Raw genomic sequence first — 13,281 nt, 5'->3', positions numbered from 1 at the left:
TTCTTTTCTGTAAAGGGAAGATAATGTAACCACTTTCTTAGTGTTTTCTCCTAGTGTTTGCGGGTAGACCTTTAATGAAAGATCAAACACATGTCCACATTCTGCTCAGATCTGTGAAGATTTCGTTAAGAATCCAGTATAAAATCATGGCTCCTCTTCGTCAGGGCCTTTTCCTGACGCCATTCTGTTTCTTTTCAGGGATTACTTTTATATTATGACCTTGTGGAGTCAACATTTGAAAAGCTCAGGGTGCCTAGCAGGAAGGTTGATGCTTTGGATCATTTTCAAAAGTGCTTTTTGATTTTCAAATTGCCTCTTCAAAGAGTGGACAGTGACCAGCCCAGCAGGCAGGGAAAGACCTGGAAGGCCATCCGTGTGGATTTAGTCATGTGCCCCTACGAGCGTCGTGCCTTCGCCCTGTTGGGATGGACTGGCTCACGGGTAAGCGCTACATGGACCCATGGGATGATGTTAGCTTTCCGAAAGACGTAGGTCGAGTCTACCTGGGCCCAGGGGAGAGATGATGGCAACAGGGGCTGGGTGACAGGGGAGGGGGCAGTACCCAGAAACCTCTAAATCAAGGCATCCTGTCCACACATGGTCAATTTAAATTTAATTTAAAACAGTTATTCCCAGTGTGTGGTCCCCAACACCAGCAGCAGCAGCCTTACCCAATAACAGGTTAGACATGGAAATTCTTTACCCCACTCCAAACCTATGGAATCAAATCAGCATCTCTGGAGAGTTCTGCCCGGAAATTTGTGTTTGGAAAAGGCCTCCAGGTGTTTCTGATGCAGCTCAAGTGGGAGAACCACTGAAGTACAGAAACCAGCAAGGGGATTGAAGTAGGAAGCAATTAATAAAGTGAAGAGGCAACTCACAGATTGGGAAAAAATATCTGCACATCATACATCAGATGAGGGGCCATTATCCAGAATATACAAGGAAACCAAAAGACTCAATAACAAGAAAACAAATAACCCTGTGTAAAATGGGCAAAGGACTTGAATAGATATTTCTCGAAAGAAGACATATAAATGGCAAGTAGATATTGCCATCTTGCTTAACATCTCTAATCATCAGAGAATTGCAAATTAAAACCACAATAAGATGTTATCTCACATCTCTCAGATTGGCTATTACCAAAAACATGAAAGACAGCAAGTGTTGGTGAGGCTGGGGAGAAAAGGGAACCCTCTTATATTGTTGGTGGTGTTGTAAATTACACATTTTGGAAAATAGTATGGAAGTTCCTCAAAAAACTAAAAATAGGGCTGCCATATGATCCAGCAATCTTACTTCTGGGTATATATCCAAAGGAAACGAACTCAGTGTGTCAAAGAGAGGTCTGCACTCCTGTGTTCACTGCAGCATGATACACAATAGCCAAGATATTATATGAAAGCAACCTAAGCATCCACAACAGATGAATGGATTTTTAAAATGTGGTATATGCACAGTGGAGTATGACACAGCCTTTCGAAAACAGGACATTCTGTCATTGGAGACAAGATGGTTGAACCTAGAGAACATTATGTTAAGTGGAATAAGTCAGGCACAGAGAGACAAATACTGTATGATCTCGTTTCTGTATATGTAGAATCGAAAACAGTCAAATGCGTAGAAGTAGAGAATAGAATGTAGAATGGTGGTTAGCAGAGGCTGGGGGTTGAGGGCAGAAAATGGAGAGGGAAAAGGGTCAAGAAGTACACAGTCAGGTAGGTGGAAGAAGCTCTGTTCTATTGCACAGTATGGTGACTATAGTTAATAAAAATGTATATTTCAAAGTACCTAAAAGAGAGGATTTTTAATGTTCTTAGCACAAAGAAATGGTAGATGTTTGAGGTGATGGGCATGCTAATTAGTCTGATTTTATCATTCTGCAATGTATATACATGTATCAAAATATCATATGATCCACAAATACATACAATTATTATATGTTAATTAAAAATAAAATCGAGCTATACAATTTTTTTGAAAGAGTACCAGTTGATCCCAGACCTGGTTGCAAGCTCCTGCTCTGCTTCTTACTGTTGGGTGATCTTGGACAAGTTCCCTATATCCTGTAAAACTCAATTTTCCCATCAGGAAAATGAGGACGATGACCTTAGCTACTTCCTTGGGTTGCAGAGACATTAGGTGATGCCTCAGCACCAAGCCAGCACGTGGCCAGTACTGGATAAGCAGTAGTTCCCATCTCCTCTCACTCACAGGAGAGGACACCTGTGATTTGAGTCCCACTTGCATGTGTTCCACCCTCCCAACTAGACACCTCACACTGTTTCTCCTGTTTTCCCAGGTAGCTGGCTGTTGCTTTGAGTGAAATGAGTTCGTAGAGGGTTTTATACAGATGAATGACACAACAGAAATTAATTGTTCTCAGCCTTGGGTTAAATATCAGGTGTCTTTGCTTTGGACTGGAATTAACTCAGTGCAGCATCTTAGCAGTGGGATTTCTTACTCTAATCACAATGTTGACTGACAACTAAATGCTCCTTTCATTCTTAAAAAAGGGGGAAGAAAAGAAAAAATATACCATAAATGCAATTTGTCTGATAGACATAAATCTTTGGGAACACATAGTTGATTGAGAAAGGGGAAAGTTCCAGAAAGAAGTCCTTGGTTATGCAATGTAATGCCAGTTAAGCATCACTGACTGAAGTGGTTGACCTTTGCCCATTTTATTTTTAATATGGACATGTTTTCAGCACATTCTAGTCTCTTTTCTCAGAGTTCTCAGAAATTGTTGCTGTTGGTTCTGCAAGGCACTGGCAGAGCACTAAACTCTTTTGCTTGTTAGCCGGGTGAATAAAGGACTTCTGATTGCAAAGTCCATCTCCTCACCCATCCCAGGTTAGCTTTCCTAAAATAGCAAATTGTTCCTTACCACTAGAGGGCACCAGTATCCCAGGCTTGCTCCCTAATCCCACATGAAGAGGACAAAATTTCTAGATTGCGTTTCTCTCAGGATAACTAGTCTCCATGGCAATTCGTTGCCCTCTTTTGCCAAGGTGTTCCTGTCCTCTGTCTTAGGCTTCATGTGTTGCTCTCTTCAGTCTCAGAGCCCATTCCTGACGTGGGAGATGTCATCCAGGAGCAGGATGACTTAGAACATCAGTTTCATGGCATCTCCGTGTGAAAGGATGTTAAAGCCAGAGGGAGCCTTAATCATGTCTTTCCTCCACCCTTTCATTCACTCAACCAAGATTCAGGGAGTCTGGATGACTTGTCAGGGGATGCACAGCCAGGAAGGGACAAAATCCAAGCTGGAATGGGTTCCCTGACTCCTCCATCCTCTTTTACAATAACAATATTCCAAATCATTTAAAACCCACCAAACTAGTATTTATCCAGCATTCACTCTGGACCAGGCATTATTCTGGTACAATGCTCATGCTATTCATTTATTCATTCAATAAAACATTTGCTATACATCTTCTACATGTGAGGCACTATTTGAGGGAATATGGTTGTGAACAGAACAAACCAGGTTCCTGCTCTCACAGAGCTTACATTCTAGTGTGCTCGTGGGAGCACAGACCTCTGTCACCGGAGAACTTGGCCATGGGGAAGGAAAATCACTTTGAGAATGTTTAGTGGAGTTAGATATTTCACTAGAGGGATGTAGCCACCTAATACTGAAGACATTCTAGATGTGTTAATAATTTATTTTAACTATCTCCTGTCCAGCAGTTTGAGAGAGACCTCCGGCGCTATGCCACACATGAACGGAAGATGATTCTGGATAACCATGCTTTATATGACAAGACCAAGGTACAGTTCTCTTCCTAAAATGGGCTACTTTGATCCTCATCCCCAAGGCTGGCCCCCGAGCTCTTTTCATGAACTGATTTTAGTATCCAAGTATGGTTTCCTTTGTTATGCGTGTTCTATTTCCAGTTGATGAGAGTTGAGGGCAGCAGGAAAGATTTCCATAGACTCACAGTTTCCACCTGGCCCAGAATGCACTTCGAGAGCTTTGGCTGAAAGATGATGAGCTAATTGGGCTTCCAGAACCAGTCCAGCAGTGAATATTAACGGGTTTGGTATATCCTTGGTGTTGGCAATGAGTAATTCCAAAGTAAACCAGGGATCCCCAGAAATCACAAATACTACTTGTGTACCCCTCAAATGCAGGGGCAGTGGCATTCTGAGTGGCCACGTAGGCCATTAACAACAGTCTGCTGCAAGAAAGAGAGCAACAGGGCTGCCCTGAGACATAAATGAGCAGCCAGCCAGTCTCACTCACCAGCCATGTCACTCATTTGACGTGCTAGTCTTACTGTGGTCATGATCCAATTTAGCCCTCAGCAAAACGATAGATGACTGGAGAAGTTATGAAGAGTTAAATATCCAACTGTTAAATCCACAGTACTAAGGGCTACTCTTCTTACAGTGATCAAGGACACCAAAATAGGCTCCAGGGGAAAGAAAACTCAAAATAACTAGAAGTAATGGTACTAGCCAGGCACAGTGGCTCACGTCTGTAATCCCAGCACTTTGGGAGGCCGAGGCGGGTGGATCACTTGAGGTCAGGGGTTCAAGATCAGCCAACATGGTGAAACCCCGTTTCTACTAAAAATACAAAAAATAACCAGGTGTGGCAGCTCGCACCAGTAATCCCAACTACTTGGGAGGCTGAGGCAGGAGAATCATTTGAACGCGGGAGGCGGAGGCTGCAGTGAGCCGAGATCACACCACTGCACTCCAGCCTGGGCAACAGAGTGAGACTCTGTGTCAGGAAAAAAAAAAAAAAAAAAAAGTAATGGTCCTTTCCCTCTAGGAGCTTATAGTCTAAATGAGGTGTACTCAGTTAGAGTTGTCTCAGTTACAAGTGTCAGAAATCAAATCTAAAGTGACAAAAACGAAAAAGGGAAGTTGGGTTATATACCGCAATATCTAAGGGTTCAGGGGCAGCCAAATATGGGTGTTCAGGCAGGCTTCCCTCAGTATTGCCTTTATTCACAGGCAGGTTTTCCCGTAAGTCCCACTCTTCCAGTTACTTCAACAGAGAAGAGCCTGTTTCCTAATAGTTTCCCCAAGAATCCTACCTGGTGCTCATTGGCCAGGACTGGGTCATGCGCCTATCCCTGAACCCATTACTGTGGCTCTGATTGGCCAGACTTGGGTCATGTGCTTCTTCTTGGATTTGGGAGCAGCTCCACCTAACCCTCCTGGACTGAGAGTCAAGAGGAGCGGTTTCCCATGGAAAAATCCAGGTGCTGCTCAGAGAAGAGGGGGCTGTGGATGCTGGCAGGAAAGCCTCGGACACTAAGCATGTGGGTGAAGGCAGATTCACATAGTACAATGAAGGAACACTTACCAATTAATACATTCTAAATAGTTCAATGTAAGCAAGTACCTTCTATGTGCCTAGCACTGGGCTATGTATAAGAAGGGACGGAGAAGAGCTGCTTGGTCTTAAAGAGATAACAGGGTGGGAGCCTGCTGGGGTTAGAGGCAAGCATGGAAAGCTAGAGGAAAACCCAACACATACAAGTATCCTATAATTACCAGCAGTACATAATTATGACTGCATGTTAGAATTACCCAGTGCGTTCAAATAGATTGATTACAAGACCTCTCCTGAGCTTCTGATTTCGTTGGACTGGGGTATGGCTCAAGCTTCAATGTTTATCTTTTAAACTCCATCAGGTTGTTCTAATAAATAGCTGTGGTTCAGAACTACGGCCCATAGGAAAAAATATACAAATGGCTTTCGCTGAATATGTTAAAGCTGTTATGATTTTGCCTTAATTCATTTAGTATCATATTTTGGAAAGTCATTTAAAATGACATTTATACTCAGAAGCAGGGCTCCTGTTTGGGCTATAATTCATTCTGACAAGGCAGTTTTGTAAGTAACACTTTCACGGTGTCCACGCCATGGCACTTATGAAAAATATCTGAATGCACATATTTCTTGTTATGTTTTCAGAGGATATTCCTCAAAGCAGAAAGTGAAGAAGAAATTTTTGCGCATCTGGGATTGGATTATATTGAACCATGGGAAAGAAATGCCTAGGAAAATGTCAACCTTTTTTCCCTATTGTTTTCAAGTTAAATAAATTATGCTTCGTATTAGTAAAAGATGCCATAGGAAAGTTCGGGGTTATTTAGGTCTTAGTGAAATGCAGATCGCTACTAGAAATATATAGCTTTGGAAACATGGGAAGGCGCCGCTGGTAATGGGTAAGGTTCTAATAGGCCATGTTTATGACTGTTGCGTAGAATTCACAACGCATTTTTCAAGAGAAATGATGTTGTCATTGGTGGCTGATTCAGGGAAGCTCATCAAAGCCCACTTTGTTCACAGTGTAGCTGAAATACTGTCTATCTCTAATAAAAACAGAAGGAAACAAGATGATGGAATCTGTTTTTCTTCACTCAAATATTATAAACTATTTTAAAACACAAGTGTAACCAAGCGGAAGAATGAAGAGCTTACAGTTTCTCTTAAGGGGACAAACAGGCTTAATTAGAAGATGCAGAGATTCCAGAGGGGATTTGGGTCCCTTCTAGAGCTTGTGGAGGAGGGGTGCTGCCTCTGGACTGGCTCAGCTCGGCTCGGTGCCTGCTTCTTCCTGGCCATCGTACAGCTGGTTCCCTAAACATCCCAGCACAACACCACGTAAAGGATGTATTCTCCCTGCCATCATGCTGAAAGAAAAACAATGTCCTCAACCACCAAAGAAATATCTCCCTCTTTTTTCCATCTTGGAGCTTCTGTCTACACCTATGGCTTAGTCTCTCTCAGGAAGTCAATCTCTCTTGGCTTCTTCATCTGAGGGTACCCAAGGGAAGGGAGGGAGCCCTGGCTGAGGGAAATTTCGGAATTCCCAGGCTACAGACCTGTTCTTTCCTCCTGCCTCCTCCAGGAGGCATAGACCCTTTGCCTTGAAGGGAATTAACAGGTCATCTGTTCCAGCTGCTTCCGTGTCTTCAGCCTGCTAAAGAGCTGGGAGGCCCATGACGACCCTTCTCCCTTCCTTCCAGTCCCTCTGGGAAGAGAATACTGGGAGATACAATACCTTTTGGCTATTGTGACTAATGCTGCTATGAACTTTGGTGTACAAGTATCTGTTTGAGTCACTGTTTTCAATCCTTTTGGTAGGGACCTAGTAATAAAATTGCTGGACTCAATGGTTATTCTACACTATGTTTAACTCTTTGTGGAACCACTGTACTGTTTTCTATAACAACTGCACCATATTACATTCTTAACCAACAGTGCTCAAGCGTTCCAATTTCTCCACATCCTCAACACTTGTTATCTTCTGCATTGTCTGTTTTGTAATAGCTATCTTAATAGGTGTGAAGTGGCGGGTGAAAACTTTTGCCCATTCTGGAACGTAAAGACAGTCCAGGCTGAAACTAACACACGGAAAGGGCCTCAGGTTGTGTGTGTATGTGTCACATCTTGAGCTGATGGCTAAAAAAAACTGGGGACAACAAGAGGGTGAACAGCAGTCACCCCCACTGACCTCAAATCCCAAAATCCACACAGTATTCTAGTCTTTTCTGCTGTCCAGTGTTTCTCAGTTATGATATTCAAGATTATTCTAGGTAGTAAGTAGATTAATATTTTCATACTGATATAATCAATAAATATTTATTGAGTGCTTACTATGTCAGTCATTTTTCTAGGCACAGGGCATAGAAAAGATAACAAAGCTGTCAAAAATCTCTGCCTGTATGATTATAAGCATAAAGCTTATGTTCTAGAAAGGTGTTCGTGTTCGAGAGGTGTTACGAAAATGGTTCCTTATTGATGATAGTGATATAAAGCTTCCTTTTTGGAGTAGGCTTATTTACATAAGAAAAGCAACTCAAGGTCAGGGAAATCATTTAGGAAATATTACCAGTGGAATGGGGGTGTGGCAAGAATGAGGAGACAGGGACGCAGGTGGCTGACATTTGGGAAATGTGCAGGTGGCCTTGTCGCCTTTTCTGGAGGTCCCCACCACACAATAACCCCAGGAGGTCCATGCCAGAGGAGTTCCCCCATCAGAGAACCTCACAGATTCTAAATGCTACTTTCCTTATTTGAAAAGGCCTGTTGGATATTTCACAAATGCCCATGTCTTTGTTTTTCTTTCTTTCTTTTTTTTGTTTTTCTGTAAGCCAGAATTTTTAATCAGTTCTGGACATTTTTTTTTTTTTTTGTGCTGTAGGCCAGAATTTTTTTCAATTATTGTGGTGCCTAGTTACCAGAACTCAGCCTTCGTCAGTGCCTCCTACTTTGGGAGCAGAGCGCCCTCTGATGGCTGACAGAAGAACTCTTGGAGGCAAGCACAGTATGATACAGCACATAAAGTAGGAAGTCGATTGATTATCTGTTAAAAACATTGCAACTATACGTAAGAAGCCATGGATCACCGATGCTCTATTTGTTCACTTTTTTCCCAGTCTTTAAAATCTGTGTTTTATTTGGGGTAATTTTTATTGCTGTATCTTCATGTTTACTCATCTTTTCTTCTGCAATGTCTAGTTTCATTAATCCTCTCCAGTATTTTATCTCACACATTATAGTTTTCATCTTTAGATTTATGAGTTAGGATTTAAAAACTATCTTCCATGCTTCTATTTAACATATTCAATTTTTCCTCTGGCTTATTAAATACCTGGAATATAGTGTAACTGTTTCAATGTCCTTGTCTACTAATGATATCATCTGTGTCAATATTGAGTCAGTTTCTATTAACTGAGTATTCTCCTCATTATGGGTCACATGTTCCTCCCTCTTTGCAAGCTTGGTAATTTTATATTGGATTCTAGACATTGTGAACATTGTGAATTTTTTCCTGAATATTTTTGTATTCCTGTTAATATTCTTAAATTTTGTTCAGGATGTGGTTAATTTACTTGGAAACAGTTTAATGTGTCCTCATCTTGCTTTTGAGCTTTGTTAGGCAGCACTAACATAGTCTAACCCGGGGTTAATATTCTTCCCCACTACTGAGGCAATACTTTTCTCAGTGTTCTACCTGATGCCTGGTGAATTATGATGTTTTCTACTCTGGCTGTTTGGGAACAGGGACTGTTTCTGGCCTCGCACTGAGAGGCCTGGCCCATTAGAGCTTAGAGTATTGTTCCCTCTAATCCCTTTGTGTGGTTCTTTCTCCAGCCTTGGGTAGTTTTCTCACATGCATATGCTGATCAATAGAATAATCAAAGGGTCTCCTCTGTTTCTGTGCAACTCTGTCTCCAGTACTCTACGCTGCAAATTCTATTCACCTTGACCTCCATGAACTTCCAGCTCTATCTCACTAACAGCGTGTGCAAAGGCCATGTGGTGCAGGGACCATGATGTCAGAGAAAAGGCCCACATGGCAGGAGGGCCATGGCATAAAACGAGCAGAGACAAAGCTCTTGCAGCCGGAGGTTCCCATGTGTCTGAGTTGCAGAGAGAAAGCCTATGTTTGTGGACAGACCATGGCATCTGAAGGGCAGAGAGGAGGCCTAAGTGGTTGGGGCAGAGAAACTAGAAGGGCTGGGACACAAGGCTAGGCTTTCCTTAGCTCTCAAAACAAAGACCCATCTCCTTACCTTGGCTTTCATAAGTGGGTAATCCCTGGCCAGGTGAGTCAACAGTAATCACTGTTTGACTCTTCATGACAAAATCAGTCACATTTATGGTAAAATTTTATCAACATGATTTGTTCTCGCTCACAATCAAATCTCTCAAATCATTTTAACCTGGAAACGAAAGTCTATGATACATTGATTCTCTGTCATTACAAATCAGATTTTAAGCCCCAGGGTACACTAAGCCTGTCCTTCAGAGGCCCCCATCCATTTTAGAAATAGTTCTACAGCCTATTGGACAGACTCAGCCAACTTCCAAAATGTTCCCCAGTCTCACCTGTCCAGTTTTTGTATTTTTCACCCCTTAACTTGTTGGAGTTCAGGCAGCCTCTCTAGAGAATGGAGGAGAGAAGGTTTTTTTCTGAGTTTTACTTGGAGGTACAGCACTTTTTTTTTTTTTTTTTTTTGAGACGGAGTCTTGCTCTGTCACCCAGGCTGGAGTGCAGTGGCCAGATCTCAGCTCACTGCATGCTCTGCCTCCCGGGTTTACGCCCTTCTCCTGCCTCAGCCTCCCAAGTAGCTGGGACTACAGGTGCCCGCCACCTCGCCCGGCTAGTTTTTTGTATTTTTTAGTAGAGGCGGGGTTTCACCGTGTTAGCCAGGATAGTCTCGATCTCCTGACCTCGTGATCCGCCCGTCTCGGCCGCCCAAAGTGCTGGGATTACAGGCTTGAGCCACCGCGCCCGGCCGGTACAGCACTTTAATGTATGCCCTGACATAACCAGACTTTTCAGTCATTTGGAATTCTCAGAGGATTGAAGTGTTATGCCCATTTCTCCTTCTCCTTTAACTTCAGATAAAGGAAAAAGAAAGACAGTATAGATTCTTATCTCATTTGAGCCTGAGAGAGCTAGTTTTATGTCTTTGAGCTTAGAAGCAAAGCACCTGTATAAAAGCTTTCCTCATATTATTTCCTTGGATGGAGATTCACATTCAATTGGGTGGAGAAATGTTTCCACAAATGTTTAGCATTTTCGTTATGCCCCCAACATTGTCTTAGGACCTGGCAGGTTGTCTGACATTGGAAGGAAGCCAGTGCACATTTGTTAAATCAATTCATGCATTAAGCAATAATTCTCATCAAGATGGTGGGAGTGCAAAGATTATATGACTTCACATTCTTTCAAAAATTAGTTATCACTTTTTTGTCTTCAATTAACATCGCAATGTTGCAGGGAGAAATGCCTTAAGCAAAACTAATAATTGTTATTTCTTGGCAAAATAAATAAGTAACTCTCTCTCTCCACCAGCAGTCAGGAACTGAGAAGAATCATAGAGGGTATAGAAGGCTGTGCTGATGGGAGTGAGGAACAGGCAGGCAGAAGGAGTGCTTTGCAGGGTTTGGGGAAAATCAAAGCAGAATGTTTGGACTGGATGGATGTCACTTTAGAGACAGACCAATTCAAACACCAGATGATACAGGAGGAAATGAGACCCACACACTTCGTGCAGCCTGCGTAAGGTGACTCTCAACTTACCAGCAGCCCTGGGTTAGGGAAGCAGAGCTTCTGACTTTGGGTTTCATCATTTTGTTCACCACACAGGGCTGCCCTCCATGAAAGACTGAACATCTTCTAGCCTGGCAGAGAAAGTGCCAATATCGGGAACATCCCTGGGATAATCTTGGCTCCAAGGACAGGGCCAGTGTTCTCTAACATAGACAAAGAAAAGCCACAAACATTTTGTAGGTTCATAAGAATGGCCATTTTACTTTTCACTTCATTCCAACATAAGTTCTTGGGTATCATAGCAGAAGTAAATGACAGAAATGCTGAACCTTTCTAGTTTAATAGAAACAATGTTTAAATAAAGATTCTAAGCCACAGATTATAAGTAGAATTAAAATAAGTGATACAAAATACAAGTCATCCCTCACTTTATAGCTACATGGCTTAGTCACATGCATATTTCAATCCAGCTTCACAACCACTCCATGGGCTAGGGGGATGAGAACTGCTGTCTCCACTTCACAAGTACAGAACTGAGGCTCTGGATGATCAACAATCAGCCCAAGGGCTGACACCTGTAAGTATCAAAGCCAAGGCCACGGCTGAGTTCTCAGTAAATCCAAGGTCCTTCATGACATGCAAGAGAAGTACAAGCACCAGGATGACTGGGCACGTCTCTTTAAAAATGGCTAAATCTGCTTGTTTAAGGTAATTAGATCCAGAAGACTCAGCACAAAACTAGTTTCAAAAGGGGCTTTGAAGAGCAGGTGTTGACATGTGGCAGAGATTGGGTTTATAGAACATGTTCTTGGTTATTCAGGGAAGAGGGGCATGTTTCTGAGCAATCAGAAGCCTTGTGTGAGAAAGGAATATTTTCTAGGATATCTGTGTGGCTCACAGAGCTGGTGGATGAACTTAAGATGCCCTGGACCCAGGCCTTCCCACTGGGAGGAACCAGGCTGCCTGGAAGCCTCCTCATGGGAGTGAAAGTGAAAGCCTGTCCCAAGCTGGCTGAATGACAGGATGTTGCTCCTTGGCCCATTCCTGTGGTCCTGTCTCCATCCACTTGGGTCCTCTCGATTTTTCTTTCTGCCACACAGCTTTTCCCCATGATATCCAAGGACTTGGATCTTTTCTCCATTCCCACAGAATAGATACAGCCCTCATTTCTAATAATATCTTGGAGAAACTCTTGCCTTCCCCCAGCCATCTTTACTTTCCACACACACACACACACACACACACACACACACACAGAGTCCATCACAGAACTGCCCTCCTTAAATACTCTCTGATTACAGACACAAGTAGGAGCAATGAATGATGTGTCTCCTAGGCCAGCTGGGTGGTGGGTTGGCTGACACATGCTAGAAGGAAGTCTGCCCAAAGTCACAGAGGAAATGAAATTTGTATTGAAGGCAAAAGAAGAGTACAGTAGGGGAAAAAAAAAAAAAAGGCTAGGGAGGGATTGGAAAATGGGAAGAGGAGTTACTGGGATAAGAGAACGCTGGAGGGTGGCCTATCCTGGAGTAATCCACACAGAATAAGGCAACCTGGTTCTAGTTTGCCCAATAGGCTCAATGAGCCAACATCACTTGAAGTGGCCTCTCCTTTTCCATTTGGCCTCCTTGGAGACAGTCCTCAGCAAGCTGAAGCGGCAATGCTATGCATGGGTTTAAGGGCTCTTGTTTAATCTGAAGCCTTTAAAAAATAACATAAAAGAAACTGTAAGTTTAACAACTATCCCTAAAGCACAAAAGCTAAAGTTATTTGAGGAGTTGCCATCAGAGGTATCATAATGTCTTACTTTAAAAATTAAGCAAAATGTTTCATTGTAAAGACGAAGTGTTGTTTTAATATGAAACATGAATTTCCATCAACATTAACATCTTTAAGGTTAAATGTAACACTACCAGTCTCTGTATTTGGAATTTGGAACTTGTAAGAACCTGGCTTTTCCTGATTCATATGAGGACACGATCACACCTAGATTGGAAGATTCACATACTACCCGCAACACCTAGAATCATCTTTAGATAACAGTTTGGACCACAGGTCTTGCAGAAAGTTTGCCCTAAATGTTCCCTTGTGTGACCCTGTGACTATGGGGAACAAATGCTGGTGACTAGCTATTTTATCAGACAAGCAATATGGGAAGAGGTGGGAGGAAGAGGGCAGAGAGAGAACTAACATTTTGACTGGCAACTGAGTAGCAGAACTTCCCTTTATTTCTTATTTAATC

General features: G+C 42.5%; 1 protein-coding gene across 2 annotated transcripts in view; it reads left to right on the top strand.

Moving 5' to 3' along the window:
• Positions 1 to 6,894, top strand: part of DNTT (DNA nucleotidylexotransferase) — a 36,061-nt gene extending 29,167 nt beyond the window's left edge. The window contains exons 9-11 of one of the 2 annotated variants that reach the window (XM_033187378.1): positions 199 to 441; positions 3,697 to 3,777; positions 5,942 to 6,894. In XM_033187378.1, coding sequence (XP_033043269.1) covers positions 199 to 441; positions 3,697 to 3,777; positions 5,942 to 6,028 — 411 coding nt within the window. In that variant the 3' untranslated portion in view covers positions 6,029 to 6,894. Of the gene's footprint in view, positions 1 to 198; positions 442 to 3,693; positions 3,778 to 5,941 lie in introns of both variants that reach the window. The other variant, XM_033187370.1, reaches the window with a different exon arrangement.
• The last annotated feature ends 6,387 nt before the right edge of the window (positions 6,895 to 13,281 follow it).

This window comes from Trachypithecus francoisi, unplaced genomic scaffold, assembly GCF_009764315.1.
Source record: "Trachypithecus francoisi isolate TF-2019V2 unplaced genomic scaffold, Tfra_2.0 Contig01579, whole genome shotgun sequence".
Classification (NCBI taxonomy): Eukaryota; Metazoa; Chordata; class Mammalia; order Primates; family Cercopithecidae; genus Trachypithecus; species Trachypithecus francoisi.
Note: the sequence above shows the minus strand (reverse complement) of the source record. Positions and strands in the feature narration are given on the sequence as shown.